The sequence below is a fragment of the Heteronotia binoei genome, chromosome 10 (assembly GCF_032191835.1).
Source record: "Heteronotia binoei isolate CCM8104 ecotype False Entrance Well chromosome 10, APGP_CSIRO_Hbin_v1, whole genome shotgun sequence".
NCBI classification, from domain to species: Eukaryota; Metazoa; Chordata; class Lepidosauria; order Squamata; family Gekkonidae; genus Heteronotia; species Heteronotia binoei.
This window is the reverse complement of record NC_083232.1, coordinates 59,831,695-59,855,228: the sequence shown is the minus strand read 5'-3', so window position 1 is coordinate 59,855,228 and position 23,534 is coordinate 59,831,695. Positions and strand designations below refer to the sequence as shown.

The 23,534-nt window shown below is 38.1% G+C and overlaps 1 protein-coding gene across 1 annotated transcript in view; it reads left to right on the top strand.

Moving 5' to 3' along the window:
• TBC1D5 (TBC1 domain family member 5) overlaps window positions 1–23,534 on the top strand; it is a 533,564-nt gene that overhangs the window by 337,546 nt on the left and 172,484 nt on the right. Inside the window, exons 10-13 of the mRNA XM_060248746.1 lie at window positions 2,843–2,931; window positions 4,538–4,588; window positions 4,699–4,768; window positions 5,878–6,050. Coding sequence (XP_060104729.1) covers window positions 2,843–2,931; window positions 4,538–4,588; window positions 4,699–4,768; window positions 5,878–6,050 — 383 coding nt within the window. The remainder of the gene's footprint in view (window positions 1–2,842; window positions 2,932–4,537; window positions 4,589–4,698; window positions 4,769–5,877; window positions 6,051–23,534) is intronic.

Genomic DNA, 23,534 nt, shown 5'->3' with positions numbered 1-23,534 from the left:
TGGGGTTTGAAGAGGGGTGGGACCTCATTTCTTCCTAGAGAACCGCCGGAGATCACTCAGATTTACAACTGCTTTCTATATGGCAGAGATCAGCTCCCCTTGAGGTGGGGGGGGAAGCCAGTGCCTTCACTTGTGTGGGTGGGAAGACAGGAAGGGTGGCAGGCACTTGCCCAGAGCCTTCTTCTAAAGCTCATTTTCTTCACAACGGGCCTTACTCCTAGTAGCACCATAAAACAACATAGAAGTAGCATATACAAAACCATAGAAAACATACTTGACATGCAAGGTTTTTTTAGTCATCATAACTGGCATTATAAGGAATTTGATTGTTATTTTTCCTTATACTTGTAACATGCATTTGTTTTATTAGTAAATATTTCTTAGTCCCCTCTGGAAATGTGCAAACTTCCTTACACTTGTGGGCAGAGTTTGCCAGATAATATTTTTTAATTTTAAAAAATTTCATTAGATTTATATTCCACCCTTCCTGCAAGTGGCCTCAGGGTAGATCACACAGTAGGTTCTAAAATACATTAAGTACAATAAATATATATATAACAACACGGGAACTGGTCAAGGTTCCGGGATGCTACAGGCGCAGACTCGGAGGAAGGCAGCCGCTTGTCTCTTCGCTCCTACTAACGCTAAGTTGTTTTAATCTTTTAACTTTTATCTTGCCTTGACAGAAGGAATTGTTTTTAAATAATCTTATCCTATCACCTCACTTTTAATATTTGGTGCCTCTGTTTTGTCTTTCCCAAGCTCTGGCTGTTTAATTAGTCAATAAGCCTCTGCTTTCGTTTTCTGAATCAGAAGCTGCTGCAGCTAACGACCTACAGCTGAAGTTTTATAAAGTTTTACATAGTCTTAGCCTCTCTCTCAAAGACAGGGTTTTGTTTTTTGTTTTTTTGTTTTTTTAGAATCTTTTAATCTGAACTGAAGGTTGAAATTAAGTCAACTCCTGCAAAGCAATAAGGCAGAGTGCAGTCGGCTACAGAGTTGGCTCTGACAAATTTGGCTTTTAAAGATATTTTACGATATTCTTAGCAGATGTTGCGGCTTTTATCTATATAACAACACATTAAAAACTATTTAGACCGCATTATTTGTGTGCATAATTTCAAAGCCGGTGGCACTGAGTCTCAAGATCCTCTTGCTCTGGGCCACATAAAATAGTGAGCTTCAGCAGTGGGGGCAGGACTTTTATTGGATGCCCACCACCTCAGCCTAAGGCCTGATGGAACATCTGTGTTTTGCAGGCCCTCTGAAAGGTAGTAAGTCCTGAAGGGCCCTGATTTCAGGTAGAAGCATTTTCCACCAGACCGGGGCCAAGGTGGAAAATGTCCTGACCCTGGTCATGGCTAAGACATCTCTTGGACCGGGAACAACTAGCAGATCTTGGTTGGTGGAGTGCAAGGCTCTCAAGGACTCATATGGGAAGAGGCAGTCCAGGCCCAGTCAAATGCACTGAGAATGTTGATGTTGAATTCCCACTTTTGATTGATTGTCATTGGATTAGATGCCTTTATTTTTAGGTTTGTATTCTAGGATGTAAATAGTTTTTTACTCCCCAGCTTTTTCTAATATTTTTTTATCCTTTTTTAAAAAACAAAACATTAGATAACTTTTTATCCTCCTTAGTTGACTGTTGTACAAATAACTTAGAGTTGCAATTTTAAAGTAAAATAATAATTCTTCATATAGATCTTAGTTCTTACATTTATTGACTACTTCCACCTGTGTTTTGGGCATAGCACTGAGATTGGAACTAGGCAAATTATTGATGGCAGCCAGGACTTGGATTAAAGCATTTTTCTTCAAAGTAAAGTTTTTAAAACTGAGGAAGGATCTGTTCTACTTGGGCTTATCAAGACAGATAAACGTTATAGCCAGAGGGACCAACTACTGGAAAAGAAAATGAAATGCCTAAGAATAACAAAATATTATTAAGAATACAGAAACTAAAGAGATTGTAAGACAAATAAAAGTGTGTAAGGAAGCTGGATGTTACAGGTATGTCTGTTTGGGCATGTGGGGTATGTTCATCACTCCATTTAGAAATTGCCCTCCCAATGCAACTGCCAAAATATTTTTGATAGTCCCAAATCTAAGAAGAGCTTTTACTTTGGCAAGAAGGAATGCTCTTCCCTCAGCAGTTTTAGAGGGCAGATATAGTAATCGTACTCTTATAGAACATTCAGATGCTCATATGATAAAATTGAAACTATCAAACATGATTATGGAGTGCCCTATATCTAACGAGTTGAGGGCTAATTTAATCATCCCTTTATTTAAAAATACTGAATTGCTAAACGCGCAAGCCCAAATGTCATGTTACTGTCAGATAAAAATGATTGTCTCACCCTCTCAGTGGCTAAATTCACAGGAACAATAATCATATATGATAGAAATAACACTGAGTAAGATCTTTTAAAACATTTTTTGGTTCTAACCTGCTTAAGGCAATAGCCATATGAGCAGTATTAGAAAGAAAGAAGGAGAGAGAGAGAGAGAGAGAAAGAAAGAAAGAAAGAAAGAAAGAAAGAAAGAAAGAAAGAAAGAAAGAAAGAAAGAAAGAGAAAGATCTTGTGAAGTTGCTGAGCAATGAATTGTGATCTATTGGCTGCTTTTATTTTAAAATAAAATGAATTTCTTGTCTGTACTTTATAGGACAATAAACACTTGGTTTTGCTATAATTTACAGGAAAAACATTGGATTTTTAATCATATTTATGCTACAGTTACAGGTGCAAGAGTTGGAACATTCATTAGGTGCAGAGTTGGAACATTCCTGACACTTGAAATAAAATTTTGGGTTTATTTGTTTCTTCCCCAATTGTAGGGCATGCATGAACTCTTAGCACCTATTGTATTCATTCTTCATTGCGACCACCAAGCTTTTCTACATGCAAATGAAGCTGCACAACCAAGGTAGGCTGCCTTATTTCTCCATATGTGAGTGTATTGATCCTGAAATGATTTATGCTGCAACTAACGAATGTAGTTTGTAATGTAATGATTGTTGTCAAAAGTCATGATGTTGCAAGGATGATGTGGCAGCAAATAAACAGTTACACATGTTAGTATTGGAGTATTAAGCCCTGTTCAAATATTAGGACTAAACAAGTAGGCAATGTTTCATTGCTTCTGACATAGTCACTTCCATCCCTACATTCAGGTGCCGTGGTAATAAATGCCAAGGGAAGATATTGACAAGTACTGACTAGTATCTTCAAGCATGTATCTTCATTTCTTATAAATGATGAGTACATAAATATTCCAGTAAAGAATTAGGTGATGAATGGCATTTAAATGTTGTCACTCTTCTGCCTTGGAATTAAAACTTTTCTCTTTACAGTCCACAATACAGAAATTTCCTTACAAGAACAGAATGCAGTTTCATTTTCTTTCCTGCTGTTCTAGTCTAGGAAGGTATTCCACTTCTGCATGTGGACCATTTTTTTTCTGAATTAAGGCATACTGTATTGAAAGGACAATACCCAGGAGAGAAGCCAAAGAGAAAATGCATCTGCACTGGTTTCTGCACTGCTGAATGATTGTTACTATCAGCTTTCACGGTGCTAATTGCCAGTTGGTGATGGCAAGAGTCACCCCCCTGGCTCCCATGGGATGGATAATCTGCTGCATAGAAAGCCATATTAGGATGAAGCTATGCAACCCCCTCCATAAACTGGACGCACTTCCACATAAACTAGGGCCTGGAGATCTCTCACAATTGAAGCTGCTCTCCAGGCTACAGAAATCAGTTCTCCTGGTTGAAATGGCTGCCTTGAAAGATTGACTCCATGGTATTTTATCACTCTTCTCACAAAACCACACCATCCCCTGTATCTGTCTCCAAATCTATAGGAATTTTCCAACCCAGAGTTGGCTACTCTCATGTAGGCCCAAGGTATTGGGTATTATATACCAAGGCTTCATGCTCCCCTACCCTCTTGGAGCAGCTTTTTGTACTGTGTTCCATACACAGCTCTTTTGGATACTGGGCAATGTAATATATATATTACATTGTATTAAGAAGAGAGTGTCATATTGCTCAAAGTAACTGCGTATTGTGCAGAGTATCCCTCTTCTCTATTATAGCTGTAACCAGAGAAGAAAATGGATAAGAGGTGTTGTCACTGATTAATTGCTGCTAAAATGTGTTAAAAATAGATTCTATTAAAATAAATTACTGTTTTGATATTCTGTATTTGACCACTAGCCATCCTTTTTTTTGTTCTCAACAAACAGTGATAGATTGTAGAGTGATCAATTATTGTGGATCAAGCATATTCAAATAATACATTGTCACATTCAGTAATTTGTTATTTGGAATAATTAGATGGTTATTTCATTGTAGTGCAGACAAGGCAGCTAATTTGTTTTTGATCTTTAGAGAGTAAGGACTTCATTTTTCTTCGGTGGAGTTACTTTTTTTAATTATAAAGCCTAGTTTTACTTGGTTCTAGTATAACTTTGCTTTAAAATGTACCAAAAATCATTTTTGATGTGATATGGGTTTTATATTTAACAGTGAAGAAATGAAAGTTCTCTTGAACCCTGAATACCTAGAGCATGATGCCTAGTAAGTTTCAATAATTTCATTTTCTTCTTGCACTACATATCTTTTACCATTGTTTTTCTTGGTATAATCATGCTTAGCAAAACAAAAACACTCCCTTTATTTCTCTTCAGTGCCATGTTTATCCATCTTATGAAAACGGCAGGACACTGGTTTTCAACCTATGAACATGATGGTCAAAAGGTAAATACTGATTTAAGAACCATTAAAGGTTTTACTGTTACCAAGTGATCAAATTTGGTTATTAATAGTTTATTGGACTAGAACAGATGCTGGAATTAACATTTCTAATGAAAGTTGTAGAAGAGTGTTTGAAGTGTATTTTCTTGAATGACTTCACAATTTGACAAAATTGACTTATGTGAACAGGAAAGCTTTTCCATAACCTTTTTATTTTCTAGTGTACTATTACTGGTTGGCTATTCTATCACACTAGATCAGTGACCGATTATCTATAGCAAAAACACTAGAGAACTAGCTTCTTTGAGATCTGATAAACGTAGTAAAGTTATAACAAAAATGGACTATTAGATACTGCTACCAGGATAACCAGTGTGGTAGGGCCAGAACAAGGCCAGCCCTAGAATGTCTGGCACCCTAGACAAGGCTAACTTCTGGTGCTCCCCCCCTGCACTGATAATGTCACCAAGTCATATCGGGGGTGCCCTGGGCAATCACCTAATTTGCCAGTGGTAGGGCCAGCCCTGGGTTACAGTGTCAGATTAATTAAATTGCTCACTGAGGCATGAGTGTCGCTTAGTGCCCTTGATCCAATCAGTCACTCTCAGCATAACCTATTTGTAAGGGACAAAATTGTGGTAGAAAATGTGAATCATGTACACCACTCTGAGATATTTGAAGAAAAGGCAGGATAAATATGAGGTATAATTTTATTTATTTGGAAATTGTTTGTCCCACATTTTTCCCGATAGGGAATAGATTGCTAGATAGAGACTTCCATCTTTTAACTGGGAAGTTGGATTTTGTAGCACCTTATAATATCTGCAAAGTGGGGGATTTGTCTCTAATTTGTATTGGAGTTTTTATGTCTGCTGAGTAATTAATTTTAAAAGAATACCTACAACCAAGATGTATCATACTCTGGAATCATAGCTAAATTTGCTGACACTTCCTTCATTTCTGTAAGAAAACTCGGCTGCTGGACATTCTGCAGTATTCAAATTTCAGCAATTACTAAGTTAATGTTGTTATTCCTAGTGGGCTTCAGTATTGGAATGTTATCTAGTAACATTTTAATTATACATTTTCATATTTCTCCATATTTTCTGTAGGAGAAAGACACAATGATGACATCTATCCCGTTTGCCAGACCACAAGATTTAGGTCCATCAATTGCTATTGTAGCAAAAGTAAACCAGATTCAAGATCATTTGTTAAAGAAGCATGATACAGAACTCTACATGCATTTGAACAGGCTAGAGATTGCTCCACAGATTTATGGACTGTAAGTGTTTGGCTTATTTTAATTATTAAATACCATAAATTTAAGCAATTGAGTGAGAGGTATGATTTTGAAGTTAACACATTTTCCATCATTGTGTGCATACATTTGTTTTGTTACCTTCCCTTCGGCTCGTAAACTACTCCATGCTTCTGGGAACTGCTTTACATGTTACCAAGAAGCCATGCAAGAAGAAATGCAAGTAATTTCTGCTTCTGTTATAATGTGAGTCATGCATACCTCTCTCAGATGGAGAAATCTGAATGTGTTCTGAAATTGATGTCTCTGTCAGAGAGGACCATGAATCTCATCAGCGAAATTATTTGCACACCTACTTTCCTGTATCTCTATATAAATCTGCTCTTACAGTGGTTCTGTAACTGTGGTAATGGACACGTGGTTTCCAACAGACCTAGAGTAGAAAATATTATTGGGAAACCATAAAAGTCATAGTAGTTTAACAGCAATCTCTTACTTTTTACATATGTTATTAACTTGGTGGTTCTGTTCCAAGAGGGAATTATTAGATTCTTCCTGCCAAACAGGAAGAATGTTTTTGTTTTAAGTGTATAAAGCTTTTTTTTTTTTTTGAGGTTTCCTTCTTCAGTTGTTTCTTAGCAAATGATTGTTGGTAGTGTGCAGAGAAGAAATTCTAACATGAGCCAGCTGTGTTCTTTTGAAGCATACAAATTCACCTTGCTCACTGACTATCCCCCGGCAAAGAAGTACAGATGGCTACATTAACTATTAGATAGTGTTCATATTTAAAATTTTGCAAATAAAGCACCCTAACAAATATAAATGAACATAGATTGCATCCTTTATGTGTGGTTAATGGCTAGTAATGTATTCCTTGTTTAGAACAAAATAATGTATTTTTCTCACAAATATCAAACTTTTATAGTGTTATCTGAAAGTAAAATATGGTATTGCAAATACTATCAACATTGTGCTCTGGTTTGTCTTTACAAAGACTAGTAAAAATGAAGTAATACAAAGTTTGATCTTCCCAAGATATAGTGATGGAAAATCCCAAAATATTAGTGGTTGGATCCAAAAGTTCTGTATCGTTAATGCTGAAGTCTTCATCCAGTGCAAAGTTGCTTTTTCTGGTGTAAGACGCATGTCTCACCAATGAAAAACTTCTTATACTGTAGGTAGATTCCACCACTAGTGAAACAGAACCCTAGATTAATTTTTTTCTGTTACTTAGTTATAACATTTATTTTCCATTGTTTTGCTCCTAGATACTACAGTTGATCATAACAATTACTATATGTGTTGGTGACATCTGCTCAGTTGTGACTAGCCAAGGGAATAAATCTGTCACTGATAGTGGTATGTGTGCAGTCTTTCCTTTGCAGTCTTTCAGGCTTTCACTGTCCTATATTATTCCTTTTGGCGCATTGCAAAAAAGTACTATATGAATGTTGTATCTTGCTGCCATCACAGTAGCTACTGGGGGAAACAAAACAAAAGAATATATGTTGGACAGCAGACTAATTATCATTGTCGAATTTTTGATAACTGACTAGTAATAGGGAAGTATGCCGATATGTTTTCTCCTGTCCTGAAAGACTACAAAAAGGAAACTAGAGAGCATTACTAGTTATACAATCATTCAGTGGCTATGAGGAGGTGACAGTGGTCAATCAAGAGACTAATGGTAATCTCTGGGATGAAATTGGTAAGTGGGTCACTAGTTGCTGTCCAAGAACATATTCAAAAAAATGAGACATGAAAAGTTATAGGGTGTGAATACTAAACTAATGCTTCCTGTTTGGAACTTTATATGTGGATGAGTGCACAGTTAATTGAAATCTTTCAGTATATAGTAACATTAACAAAACTTCATTTGAATCTTAATTTTGTGGGATGGTTTATCAATAATATAGTAAAACAGTTAAAATGCACCATAGTAATATGGTAATAAATAAATTGCCTGGATCTTTTTCCATTTGTAATACCTCACTGTATGCTATGATTTGAAAAGAAAGTATAATATAAAATGTCAGCATATTGTAATTATTTTTGCCTCAAGCTCTGTCAGACAGCTTTTTTGAATAATGATTTCCAGTAGTGAGTAGGCTGAAGTCCTTGTGGGTTCCTTAATACAGTTAATATACAGGTTGCTTCTGTTTGATTCAACATAAGGAAAATGTTTGTGAATCAACTGGGGCTTTTTCTCTAAAAGATGAAGGTGAAGAACATATCATACTTGTACATTCACTAGTAATAGAAGAGAAAGTTGTGGAATTATTATTAGTATTTATTCAACTTGATGGATTTCCCTATCCCAGCTAGTGCCAGGCTCTGGGCAATGTACAACATTAAAATAAATACATGTACCAATAAAATCAGTTACATTTTAAAAGATTACAAACCCCAATGGCGTCTTTAAAGTGCAATTATTCACTCATTACATCACGTCAGGGGTGGGGGGATCCCCCAAGAGGGGGTGGAGAGAAAAAGTTGCCAGCATGGCAACTGTCGCTGTCCTTATGCAAAGGCTTGGTGAAACATCGCTGCCTTACAGGCCCTGTGGAACTATAGAAGATCCCGCAGGGCCCTGATTATAACACAATGTGTAGAATCAGAAAATTAATAAAATCATAGAGTTAAGATGGACCAAAGCACAATGATCATTGACTCTCCTCTTTCTTATGAAGTAGTATCCAGACTTTCAATAGTTGATATATCTTTCCTAGAAATGCCACCATTTTAAAAGATCAGAGAAGACGTTTTAGCATCTCTTCATTCTCAGAATTTGAGCCAAAATGCACCTGTTCATTCTCAAAATATGAGACAAAATGCTACCCAAAAATTCTTGGATCATGCGCCCAGACCAAAGATTACTATCCCTTGTTCTTTCTTTTGTCTCTCCTTTCCAACCCACCCATAAAGGCACATGACAGCAGACAATGAACCATCAGGCTGAGAGGAGAAAAAAGAATCTCCTTTCCTTCTGTTTCTCTCCCATGCAATCTTGAAAATGTTCCAGGATGCATAATCATTCCTAATGGTAAAATTCCCCCCTCCCCATTATAATGAAATAAATAAAATCTGGCCATCTATAAACTATATAGGGGGTTCTATGTGTTCAGGGTAGTCTCCATGTATGCAGAAAAATGTGATTTATAGTGCAATCCTATGCAGATATGGAGGAGCATCATACCAGCCTCTAAAATAATTAATTTTAAATTACGCCAATCTAAGTCTGTTGACTTAGACTTGGATTGTAGTTAATTCTGTATAGAATTGGATGGTTAGTGAATGCATTTAAAAGACTTTCCCCCTCACCAACAATGGGATGATCAGGACTGGTCATGATACAGGAGTCTGGAAATTGAAATCAGTTTATTCAGTTACAGGAAAATTAAAAGAAGGCAAGTCTGCTTGGGTGATATTTCCAAATTGTTTCCTCCCCCTGAGCTGATTCGTCACAAGCTGCAATTTATACATATGTATAGTTCATCTCCTGTGTGATGTTATGTAATTTATGGGGGTGGAAAAGTCAGTAAAAGTCAGTTTTTTATCTTGTTCATAAGTTTGTCAGGGTTTTTTTTTAAAGAAAAGGTCCATAAAATCAATATTTCTTTGTTTTTGTGAATGTAATTAGTGGGGGCTTTTTTTTTTGTTACTGCATTTTGGGAAAGAAAAGAACAAGAGAAAATGCAGAAAACTGTTGAAAAACAAATGACTTCATTAATAACTTCTTTTTTCGGCAAAAAAGCAGACAGATCTTACCTTATAGAAATTATGTTTTGTTTCCATAAGGATTATTTTATGTATGATTTCTAAGGTTTTATTATTTATTTGTTTATTTATTAAATTTGAATTTTATGCCACCCATTCCCTGTGGTGGTGTGCATCAATAAATAAACATGTTATATAGGTTAAAAATCACAATTACAGTAAAATATTAATCAAATTTGCTCAGATGACGATCTGAATTTCCAGTTTTGCTACCATATTGCCGGGGGGGGGGGGAGGAGTGACAGCCAGATTAATTTGGTTACTATCCTCAACTGAATGCCTGGCTAAACATCTCTATCTGACATTCCCTGTGGAACTGCATGAAGTCCTACAGGGCACAGATATTACTCGACAGAGAATTCTACCAGATTGGGGCCAGGGCACTAAAAGCCATAGCCCTAGTTGAAGACAGCCAGATATTTCTTGGGACAGGGACCACAAGCAAGTTTGTATCAGCAGAGTGTAATGCCTTTCACATATATGAAGGGATGTACCAAGAGAGGCTTTAAGGGCCTAAAGGTAAGCACCAAAACCTTGAACTTGATCTAGTGTTCAAATAATAACCAGTCCAGCACAGGTCAAATGTGTGCTGTTTGTGGGGTCCCCCTAAGGAGCCATGCTGCTGCATTCTGTACCAGCTAGAGTTTCTACATCAGTCTCAAGGGTAGGCCCATGTAGAGCAAGTTACAGTAGTCCAATCTGGAGGTGACTGTTGCATGAATTACTGTGGCTAGGTCAGCGCAAAACAAGTAAGGGGCTAGTTGCCTGCCCTGGAAAAACATCAGTCTGCCAACATTTGTGATCTGGGCCTCCACTGATAAGGAGGAACCCAGAATCACATATAGGCTCTTACAGTCGATGCCAGTGGTAAGGGCACACCATCAAGATCTGGGAGTTAGTACATTCACTAAGTTCTATTTTACTGGATGATGTTTCACTTCTACATGTTCTTCACTTGTTTAGATATACTATATTAATTCTTGAATACATAAATAAACTTAATTTGAAACTGGAAGGGAAAAAAAGAGCTGTGAATTGGCACCCCAACCCTGAATACTCCCAGCTTACCTCCAGTTTACCTCCATCTTGGTAGGATTCAATCTCAACTAGCTCTGCTTTCATCATCCCACCATGGTCTCCAAGCCCTCAGCCAAAACTGATGGGACAGCCACCCATCAGCAGATACAACTGTTTTGCTGTTTATTTATCTGTAATATGTGATTATTTTTAAAAGAGAAAAAAATTATCTTAAATTTTGTACAATAATGAAAACATTGTCCTATCTGTATAAAACATTTTTCTATAAAAAGGTGTGCGATGGCTGGCTATGGGAATGGTGGAGACCAGATTATAATAATAATAATAATTTAATGAAGTCTTGGTTTACTTTTACTGTAGCAATAAACTGAAATTAAATTTTTCAGTAATTTGTCTAATTTATCAGGGTTTTTTGTCAGTAAAATATTGGCCATTTACTTACTTTTTGGTAAGTAAAATCAGTAATTTTTACCCTTTGATTAGTTTCCACCCCTCCTGGTCCCCTGGGGAAGGGAGGAAGGAGTCAGAGCTTTTTTGCTCAATTCCCTAATCTCATGGGAGAGATGCAAAGAAAGCACCTTTATGATCAACAAGTTCTAATGTTTTAAACATGTTTTATTTTAATTTTTTTTAAAAAAAAATCTTTGTGTTTGTGTCCTTTATAAAGTTTATCTCTGCTCTCTGGGATTACATTTTATGACACATATGGCCCAGCCCAATAAGGTCTCATTTATGTCAGATCTGGCCCTCATAACAAACGAGTTTGGAACCCCTGCTTTAGATTAAATGTTAATTTCTCTGACGCTTTGGTGTAGTGATTAAGTGCGTGGACTCATATCTGGGAGAACCGGGTTTGGTTCTGCACTCCACATGCACCTGCTGATGTGACTTTGAGTCAGTCACATGTTGTCACAGAGCGGTTCTGTTCAACAGCAGTTCTGAGAGAGCTCTCTCAGCTCCACCTACCTCACAGGGTGTTCGTTCTTGGGAAGGGAAAGGAGATTGCAAGCTGCTTTGGGACTCCTTTGAGTAGTAAAAGGCACGGTATAAATCCAATCTCGTCTTCTGTTCTTCTTATATAGAATACATTGTTGTGAAAAGTAATTATTGCAAACTGTTTTGCTCCTTGTACTGTAAAATTTGTACAATAAACTAGGTCAGGTATTATGCACAGTTTTTGATATCTTAAGGAGCCCCTTTAGACTAATCAGATTGAGGTATTTTATTATGCAGCTAAATAATGCAAAAGCTTCTTGTTTCTTTAAAATATAATAGATTTTTTAAAAAATCAAACTATCACAATATCTACAAAAATTAAACAAGAAAGAGGTATATGAAAAATGGTAAGTGAATTATCCATAAATACATTCTTCTTGTCACTTGTGTGCTTCCTGATCCACCCCCATTGCTGTGTACATGGCATGAAAATTATGTCAACAGTCACCAGAAAGAAGGCAAGGAGCCAAATCTATTAATATATTGAATATATATACTGCCTCTCAACCCGGGGTTCCCAAAATGTCCTACACATCCAGATGACTTTCCTCTGCAAGATACTTGCTTTTCTCATGAGGGGCATAGGGGTTGAGCTCTGATTATGCTGAAAGTTGTTATGATGTGAGGTGGCTTACAGGTGTCAGCAGAAATCCCTATCCAGAAATGGTGCCAATGGCAAAATTATTGCTTCCTGATTCATGAGCAGTTGTCTTTGGAACCATACAAAAGCAAAAACAGTTGTCTTTGGAACCATACAAAATTAAAGAAGGGGCTGTAGCAACATCCTATATAATCAACTGAAACCACTGCACACCTCAGGGGAGGGATAGTGGGTTCCTGAGAAGGAGACTCGTCTGTTTCCAAAGCTTAATGATCACACTTCATATATAGTGCTACACTTGTCATATTGAAGTTAGGCCACAGCATTATGGTGCCAATTGATACTGAAGGTACAGCAGTTGCTGTTCTTTTATTAATAACATCCATTCATTACTTACTGAAGTAGATCAAAGGTCCAGTATACTTTTTCCGAAAAATGGCCAGCCAGATGATTCTGGGAAGCATAAAATTCAGGGCATGCAAAAACAGCTTTCCTCAGTTGTTTTGTCCGAAATATTGATATATTGATATGAAGGGGGTGCTGTGAAGAACTGCTTTTTGTTCTCCAGCAGTCCCAGGAGTGGGTCAGTCCTTACTCCTGGGTAATAGCTCCTCTCCGATTGCAGGGCTGGCAGAACTTTGATCCCAGAGGGGAGGGGCTTGCCCTCTGGGCCTCAGTTCTGTCCAGTCCTGCTTTCTGAGCAGGACGAGCTGACTGAGCTCCAAAGCTCAGTACCCAGAGTAAGGACTCAACCAGTTTACAAGAGAGAGAGAGAGAGAGAGAGAGAACAAAGAAGAGAACGTGGCAGCAGAGATGGAAACTTGCCATTTCCACTCTCTATCAGCTGTGTTTCATGGCCCAAGAGGGGCCAAGGGGGTCTCCTCCCCTGTCAGGCCAGGCAGCAGCTACCAAACGATGCCCCCCACCCCCTTCTCCTCAACCCCTCAGGCAGTCGGCCAGCACCCGGGCTGAGGAGAAAGCGGCATGGGCAACTTACACTGGAAGGAAGGTCATGCTTACAATGCTGGTCTCCTGCGTTCTTTCCCTCGCATTGGACAGAGCCTGTCGAGTCCTGGAGGCTTCAGAGTCTACTCCCCACTCAGGAGAGGACCCAAAGAGAGAGGGCATAGTGACAAGGCCGAGCAGGCTTTAGCTGTCACCTTCCCCAGCAATTCCAGGACATCTGGCAGCATTTGTTTCTCCCAAACCTCCCCTCCCCCACATTCCCTAGGCCTCTCAGGCATTGCGGAGGACCAGGGAAACAGAGGTTACAGCCATAACCCAGATGAGTGCCCAGTTGGCATGGGAGGACCAGGCACAAGAGGCAGTGGCCTTCTCAGGGCCCACACCGTCTGTTTGTAAGCCTTAGGGGCTGGGAATCTACCAGTCAAAAGGGTGAGAAAGGCAGCCATTTTACCACTGCCTTCTCTTTCCCTCCCACAGTCTCCACCTGCCCTTCAGAATGGCTTCCCCTGCAGAATTCCCCAAGGGAAAAGCAATGGAGGAGGCTGATGGGGATTTGGAGCTTCCAGACTCACCCTTACACATTGAAAAATTGGGCAGTCAAAACCTGGATCTCTCAGGAGATGACACCAAGTCTAATCTCTGCTCATGGATTCAACAACTTGTGCGGAGGGAAGTTAGAAAGATGGCCATGGAGGAAACAGAGGCCCCACCCTCCCCCAAGAGACGCCCCAGACAAGGTCCTAAAGGCAGAGAAAGGGAAGAGCGGTCTCCACCACTCAAACAGAGAAGGAACTCTACCCAGTCTCACCAATGGTCCAGTGATCTATTTTCTGATCAGGAAGGGGCCTCAGATTCTTCTTCCTCTTCATCAGACAAGGAGGATGGGGAACTCTCCGTGGAAGAGTGGTAACTTCCTCCTCTCAGTGGAAGAGGAGGAAGTTACCACTCCTCCCCACAATAGGCTTTTCCCCACTGACGTATTAACTGTCTAATGCCCAAGATTATTAGAACACTAGGGTTAACTTATACCCCTAAGATGACAGAAGCAGAGGACACAGATTTCCCGGTGGGCACTGATGATGTCATCCCCAAGTCACAGCCCTGGACACCTCCAACATCAAGGTGACACTGGACTCTAACTTCATTCTGTTGCTTCTGACCAACATGGCTACCCACCCTGAAAATCCTCAGGGGTAGCCAGTCTGTGGATGGACTGGGTTAGCCTGATCTTGTCAGATTGTAGAAGCTAAGCAAGGTCAGTCCTGGTTAATAACTGGGAGAGCCAGTTTGGTGTAGTGGTTAAGTGCGTGGACTCTTATCTGGGAGAACTGGGTTTGATTCCCCACTCCTCCACTTTCACCTGCTGGAATGGCCTTGGGTTAGCCATAGTTCTCACAGAGATTGTCCTTGAAAGGGCAGCTGCTGTGAGAGCTCTCTCAGCCCCACCCACCTCACAGGGTGTCTGTTGTGGGGGGAGAAGATATAGGAAATTGTGAGTCGCTCTGAGTCTCTGATTCAGAGAGAAGGGCAGGGTATAAATCTGCAATTCTTTTTCTTATACTCTAAGGAAGTCCAGGGTTGCTACAGAGGGGTAGGCAATGGCAAACCACCTCAGTTTGTCTCTTTCTTTAAAAACCTTATGGGATTGCCATAAATTGACTGCGACGATGGAACGTTCCACCACCAGCCAATCTGAATCACCTATGCTGCTCATTTCCCACATCAAAAATACTCCCACTCCCAAAACTGTTTAAATCCCTGATAAGGAAAAAAGGTAGTTGTATTTTGTCTAGCTATTTGAACCCTATTATTACTTAGAGCAAGTGAAGGGAGGAATTTTTACCTGGAGAATAGTGCTGGGGTTGAAAGTTTAACCTCCCTTTTCTTACAGCTGCTGATAATTTCCCCCCTCCACTTTGCAGTTGCTTTTAAAGGCTAAACCATGGAACTGCATTCTCACATTTAATTTGGCCCTAAGAATGAATAAAGGAAAATTTGGAGAAAATGAAGAAAATAATTATAGGTATAATAGGTTGATACTACTGTCCCCCATGCAATTATTTTATCCTATATCATGGAATCATATATTAACATTCTTGGCCCCTGTGAGTGAATAGATGCAAAGAAAGTAAACAAAGGTGACTGAGAGAGTATATTGCCGGGGTGGCCAACGGTAGCTCTCCAGATGTTTTTTGCCTACAACTCCCATCAGCCCCAGCCGGCATGGTCAATGGCTGGGACTGATGGGAGTTGTAGGAAAAAACATCTGGAGAGCTACCGTTGGCCACCCCTGGTATATTGTAGTGACGTTAACACCCTGAAGAGGAAGCAAATCATTTCAGCCTTCAGATATGGCATTAAGAATCAGAGTGCAATCAAGCACTCATTCATACATTGCAAACCAGAGGGTCATTCTTCTTCATATATGGGATTATACCATATATTGGGTTAAATGGAGAAACCTAACTGATTTAGGCTGTAGAAAAAGTTTTTCCTGGCACATGCATGAAAATGGGTACTGCAAGTTGTGTAGGTTGCAGAGTTCACACAAAGTTCTCTTCACAATCCAAAAAATGGAAGGGATGGTGCAGGAAATAAAGAAGTGATTAATTTGCTGGAGCATGACAAATGATCCTGTGAACTACACTAGAGGTCTATGATTACTTTTACCCTTATCATGATCCACTCAATGAGGTTTGCAACATAAATCACTTGTGGCAGTTGGTGACACTGTTTTCTGCAACTCCAGCCATTGGTTATCACAACTGGTTTTAGGAGTGGCCTCCTGGAAGGACCTTATGCTATTGAGCTTTGAAAAGTGTCAGAATTGTGTTGAGTACACTGAAAAGCTGTTCCCCAAAATCTATTCAATTTCTCTGATGCCAGGTATCTTCCCTTGAGCCTCTTGCATCAAAGGAAGACACTTTGCATTAGCAGAAAAAAGTCTGCGGGATCCAACATCAAGGAAAGACTCTGGCCTCCATTTCTTGTTTGTTGGCCCTCTGTGGCAATGACGGCTGGAGTGTGTGCAGAGCGCTCCCAAAAGTTTCCTATTGGTAGGAACGCCAGCAAGAAGAGCCAACACACCAGTTTCTTCCAGAAGAAGAAGAAGAATTGCAGATTTATACCCCGCCCTTCTCTCTGAATCAGAGACTCAGAGCGGCTTACAATCTCCTTATCTTCTCCCCCCACAACAGACACCCTGTGAGGTGGGTGGGGCTGAGAGGGCTCTCACAGCAGCTGCCCTTTCAAGGACAACCTCTGCCAGAGCTATGGCTGACCCAAGGCCATTCCAGCAGGTGCAAGTGGAGGAGTGGGGAATCAAACCTGGTTCTCCCAGATAAGAGTCCACTCACTTAACCACTACACCAAATGGTGTATTATGCAAATTATTTACAGAAGTGAAAATAAATACATACATAGTCCAGAGTAACAGAATGCTTCGCCAGTACGTCAACCACATTGAGAGAAAAACATCCTGACTACTCAGCTGTTAATATAGTTCAGTCCAACAATCAGCTAATTCTGCTGACTCACTATGACTCTCTTAGAAAGCCCAGTTATTACCAGCTATTGCAACAGCCACAGCAGTCCTGTGACTTCTGTCATGTGACACCTGTCATTCTGACAGTTCATAATCTAACCATGCTTTCACAGCAGACTATCATATACCAACAGGCAACTGGTTGACCACTGAGTGAAATTGGGTTGTGAACTAGATGTACCACTGGTCTTGTCTAGAAGGGCTCTTAAGTTCTTACGGATACTATGGAGGCCATAACTGATACCTAGAAATCAGTTTCAAGTTAATATACTTTCTGTAGAAGACAATAATTCTATAGAAGAATTCTATAAAAGAATTATTGTTGATAATAATAATAGTCATAAAGTAAATCATATTTTATGTAGTTTAACATCTTGAAGAAAACATTTCATGTAAGTAAAGGGTTTTAGTGCTTGTAATAGTCTCTAGAGGTATGCAAAAAAAATCAGTATTTTGGGGATTTCAGTATATTGAACCCCCCAAAAAACCATTATTTTCTGATATTCTCAAATCCTAATACCAGTATGGTATTTGGATTCAGGATTTTTCTGAAATAGCAAGGGGTTTTTTGCTCCATTATAACCTGTGGGCACCATTATAGTCAATATATAGTCAGCTGCTGGTGCCAAGTTTAAAAAAGATTGGACCAGGGATCCAATTCTAAGGGTCCTCCAAGAAGGTGTCCCCATTGAAACCAGTGGAGGAGAAAAAGTTGTTTAAAGGTCTTGTGGTCCCTTTAAATGTCTCCTCCAAGCCACAGCTCTGTGAGTAAACTCCAAAGGCATTTGAAGGATTTGCAGTCCCTTTAAACATCTGCAAATGGTGAGCTCACCCAGAAGGCATTTAAAGGGACTGCAATCTCTTGGGGGGGGGGGAACTTGGCTATTTTAGATGGCCAAAAAATAGCCAAATCTATATCTGACTGAAAGAATAACTTGAAAGTACCAACAAGGTATTTTTCCGATTTTTTTTTTGCTTGGATTTAGGAAATGCACACTCCTAATGGTCTCCCAGTAGAAGAAATACTGCAAGCTTGGCATTTACCTCATATAAGAATAAACTTTACAAAACACAGTAAAAAAATACCATGGAGTAACATCCTTTTAATAATGTGAGGAATATTAAAATGATAATTAATAAAGAAGACTTATTGTGTAGATACACTCACTCTTATTTAAAAATGTTTTATAGAATAAATACTTAAAATAATTTTAATGTTTGTAAACAGAGAAATATATTCCAGTCCTTTTATAGAACTAAAACTGGAGATCTGTACCGATTGTCATCAGTTCAATTTTTGAATGTATTGTGGGATTTGAATAATCGCACGTCAGTGTAAACAAAGAGCATATGTAATGGGGGGGGGGGACCCTGCTCTGTGAAAGCTGTATCGTAAATTGTGCTACCATTTAGAATGGTCGAGTCACACAATAGTTTTCATTAATCTTGTTGGAAGGAAAATCCTTTTTCCACATCTGTCAGAATGATAGAAACTTTAATGAGAAGCCTGCTTTCAAAAAGAGCTAAAGTATTCGAACCTTCAGTATTCTTCTGTTACAGCAAGGTTTTTCTTAAGAGTAGTAGTGCACAAAACAGAAGACAGAGACAATTAGGAGTAACAGCTCCAGTTCAGTGCTGCAGAACAACTTGGGATGAAGCTTGCAATGAATGGAAGCAAATTTATGCATGAAATTATCCTGTATGAAAAATAAGCTGTTTTTTGTCCACCTGCTGGCAAATGTAAGGCCTGCTGTAAAGATTTGCCAAAATTTGTAAAGTTTTTGGATGCATTTTGTGGGAAATTGAGGCTATTTTTATGTTAATTAATAACTAACACATGTTGGTGGTATTTGGTTATAGTGGCAGTGTGTATGGACAGCTTTGTCCTGCATGGTTGAAAGCATCATACCAGCAACAGCATTCTGTTTCTGAAAGTGAAATATGACAGATATTCTCAAATTCTTTCCTACTAAATAAGAGTTTTCAGCTCATACAGTAATTCCACTCAGAAGTTTCACTCAGTCACAGCCTCGTGCTGTAATTCCAGTTAGAAAAGTTCTGGAGTTTTAGAGACAGTCCAATTTTTCTCTTGTTTGTTTATGACTCACATGTGACACCATTCCCATGAAGGAAAATCTCTGTGTTAAATATGCCTTCATCCCTGCCCACATCAGAGAAGCTGCTTGCTCAGCTAACAAGCAACAAAATTTTCAGGGGCAGAAAAATATAACAGTTCATCAACAAAAGTTTTTTTAAAAGCATAAATTAAAAATATTTATAGTTTGAAGCACATTCAAATTCTGCAGCATCCATAATCATTGGACATTCCAGCTTCACAGATGATTTGTGTACTTATGCAAGCTTTTAGAAACTTTAGTATTTTTATAAAATCTGCCCACATAAGCTTTACATGTAGAACGTCTTACAAATATATATATTAAAAAACTTCAGGTAACAATGGAATGTTAGAAGGCAAAATACCCGTTTTCCACTATGCAGCAATGTGTGGAATCATTGTTATGATGATCTTCCACAAGTGAAAGTTCATATGCATTCTGTACTGCTAAAGGTGTGTTTTTGTGCTTATGGTGAACTCCTGAGTGGAGCCGCAGAACTCTGATATTCAGACTTGCCTGTGACATCACCAAGCAGCTGTGTTGCATTATACTTAAAATAGCATTAAACCTTTACATTTTAAATGAATATTTTTCTTTGCTGTGATCTAGAATGCATAATAAGCATCTGCGGGCTATGCAATTAATGTCACTTGTGAGGAAGGACCTTCATGATGCACTGGGGCTTCAGCACTCTTAAATTATGATTCCTTTACTGCACTCACGGGATAAATTCCATGTCCCCCAGATGCTTATTATGTATCTTCTATGTCCCTTAATTCCTATTAGCTGGATTAGCAGTTGTTGTGATGTTAAAGTTTATGGTAATTTAACTGGGATTGTTCTCACAGATCAATAAATAAACTTTGCAAAACTTAACCGTCTGTATTATCTTTCTTTTTTGATGCCTACCATGTGCTGCTAATTTAATGGTGTGTGAGAAAATATTTACTTATATGTGTTGGAGATATACAATATAAAAATATGCAACAATTGAAATTTGTGGTGACAAATTACTTCATGCTAGCAGCTGAAACACTGTCGTCTAAAGAATATCAATAATTTGCTAAAATTACAATTATTATACCCAGTGGTAAACAGCCTTAATATATTAAGGGTATATCCCACACATTAAAGGCAAAAGTATTGCCTCTAGAAGTATTAAATGTAACCCATTTATATCATTTTCACTTGAACAAAAAAGACTTTCAGATAGATAAACATGAGTTAAGACAGGGAGGGTGTGTGCACAGTCACATGAAAGTCTAGAGTTGTAGATAATATATTTGTATGTATGTATGTGCCGATCTATCAGTCACCTTTTGAACTTTCCTTTGTCTGTTTACATAGTTATCTAAAATATTTCTTTGTTCTGTATTCTATTTCCTGTATCCCTTACATTACTATGAAAAGCTAGAAATGTGGCCCATTCATGTGAGTGCTTACTGGCTCATCAGTCTCCTGTCCAGACTCAACTGAATGGCCTATACAGATTAAATACCCTTTTTGAATTTGGTGTGGAAAAATTATACATTTATGTAACTAATTAGATTTGAAAGGGAAAAAACATAAATTTGTTAATATCTGTTATACAAATAATATTAACAATCTTTCTTGGTGGATATTTGTATTATATATCCAAAGTGTGTGTGCTAGTATGAATCCTGTGATCCTAATTTATCAAAAATTGATGGCTCTTGTATTGACTAGTATTATTATTTCAGAAAGGACAATTATATATGAAACTGTTTAATCACAATTTATTGTTTCATCACTTGTTGGTAGTAATATATTTTGGTAATCTTTGGCATTCATATCCAATTTGACGGTTTTTCTTAGATTTTTATAAAAGTTATGGGTAAATAAGTTTTAGAAGATAATTTGATTCCATTAAATTGTTATAGGATTACAAACTGGACCTTGTCCAGTTCTGAAACGCTTGCAAGACAGCTTTATTTCAACTTGCTTTTAATCGATAGCTACATATGAGGATACTCAAGAAGACTGAAATTATTGGAATTTACCATTAGCACCAAATTGTTTTAATATGTTTTAATTGTTATACTGTTTAAGGTTTTAATTAGTTAATGCTCAATATTTGTAAATGTTGTTATTGTTGTAAGTCGCCCTGAGCCTGTTTCGGTGGGGGGGGGGGGGGATATAAATCCAATAAAATAAATTGAGCTGCAAAAAACAGCAGAAATCTGACCAGAATAGAAATGTGGGGAGGGGACTCTTTTGCTTGAAAATCCACATTGATAATTTCCTTGTATATTATATCAAGGAAAGTAATCACAATTTAACCATGAATGATTTAAAATATGTTTAATAGAAAGAAGCATATTAAAATATGTTTAATAGAAAGAAACAATTAAGCTTGCATGACTTGGAGCAGGCAAAACAGTATCCTATGGAAAAGCAAACTGAAGGTATCTCAAGGGGAAAAAATAAGAAGAGGTCACTATTAAATGCCTTTGATATTAAAAAGCCTTTTTATATACAAGTTTTTAACAGATTACTTACTTCCCATTTCCTGAATCTAGTTGTATTTCAATGTGATAAGGAATTTGAATCCATGTGAGACTATTCAGTCTGAAAATAAAAGAACTGCAAAGACTTTTTTTGTTTTTAAAAAGGAAACCACATAAAGAAATGTAAAGAAAATGAAATTAAGTATTTTTGGTATCAAGGTGAATGAAATGGGGAAGTGACAAATTGGTGTATCTCCATTTATGCTTTGTAAAAGGCAGTTACATGACATTTCCTTTAAATTACAAATGCTTCATTTTATGCACATCTGCAAGATGCAGTGCTTTTTCTTAATGGATCTTTTAGTAACCTTCCACTATAGTACATAAATAAACACACTCCTGCCTACTTAGTGACTTTTTCCAAGGATGACTGCAGAACATCTCATCTGAGCTGCTTAGGAAGAGATTTTAATACTGTAATTTTTACAGGACAAATTTGAACTTAGGCCATAATGCTACCATGGATCTTCTACCTGAAACTCTGCCCACATTTCTGACAATCACTTTGAAAACTCATCCAATTATATTGCTTCCAGGCAGTTTCCTAGGCAACAACCATACAGTTTGAGTAATGGTGACTATACACATCAGAAGAAACAAAAACAAATGGCAGTATTCCCAGTTTTCCAATACATTGTAATTGTAAATTGTTACTGAATAGTGTTTTTAAATCATGTATTTAATATCCTCGGAATATAGCATAGGTATTTCACATTGCTAGCCTATTTGGTACAAACGGGGACTTCAGGTTCTTTATTCTACCTGATTCTAGTTGTTTACACCTTTGTGTTTAGGTTAGCGTACAGGAAACAATTATTATAGCACAAGTATCGTTTCTAAGTAAATTCAATATATAATAAGACCATCAGCCCCATCATGGTTGCTTTTACTTCGAGAAGCATGAGCATCACTAACAGGCAAGCTCATCATGCACTTCGGTTTTAAACAGATGGAACATGAAATTGATAACTGATAGGTGGTGCTTTTTTGATGAGCAGAAATGGGAACCAACAACCAGAGCCAGGGAGACTAGATGTTATGTAGGGTGGAAACTTACAGGAACTGCAGCACTGGGGACACTGATAAGCAAAATACAAAAATAAAGAGGGAACTAGACTGCTAAAAGGATGGTGAGGATGAAAGAGGTTTTGAGGAAAGGTCTAAATGACAAAGAACCAGAACAGAGTTTGTTCTGCTGCTTCAGACCAAAACAGCTATTCACCTGGATCTGAACAAGAACCAGAAATACTATTAGAAACAGCCAGCGCATATGAGCAGCTAAGATAAACTATTCTGGAGTGCTGTGCCTTGGCATGTTATAGTTAGTGAAGCTGAGAATGGTTTTCCAGATGTGTTGATACATAAATGGAATGTCCTAAGGTGGTGTGATCCTTTCGATGAAAACACTTCCATGGATGTGGAATGTGATTAGTTAACCTTTTCAGTACATGTAAGGCATTTCAGGTTTATTTCTTTTTCTTATCCAGCTTTGTTACATTCCATTGTATTTGTGAGGATGTAGGTTATTGTACTACTTTGCTGTTCTCACTTATATACTCACAATTGCATGGGCATCTCATAATGGACGATCCCTCCTGATGATGTGTCAGGCACAGATATTCTTAATATGAGATACCAATCGCAAAATAATATGCAGTTTACCATGTGAGAGGTGAAGGATGCAACAGGCATCAGTTGTGTAGTTTTCCTCCCAAGTATAAACAAGCTTTGTCATGACAACAGTATAAAACATGCTGGCTTTTCATTAAGACAATGATTTTGGAATAATTGAACATACCAGTCAAGCATAAAGTAAAGCCTTTATCTCAAATTCTTCAAAACCTCCAGGCCCTTTCATTCAAGTTTAATACTATTTCTAAATTGGAGTTTTTGAGCCACAGAGCACTATGCAATCACTGTCGTGCAATTTGCTCTCTTGCT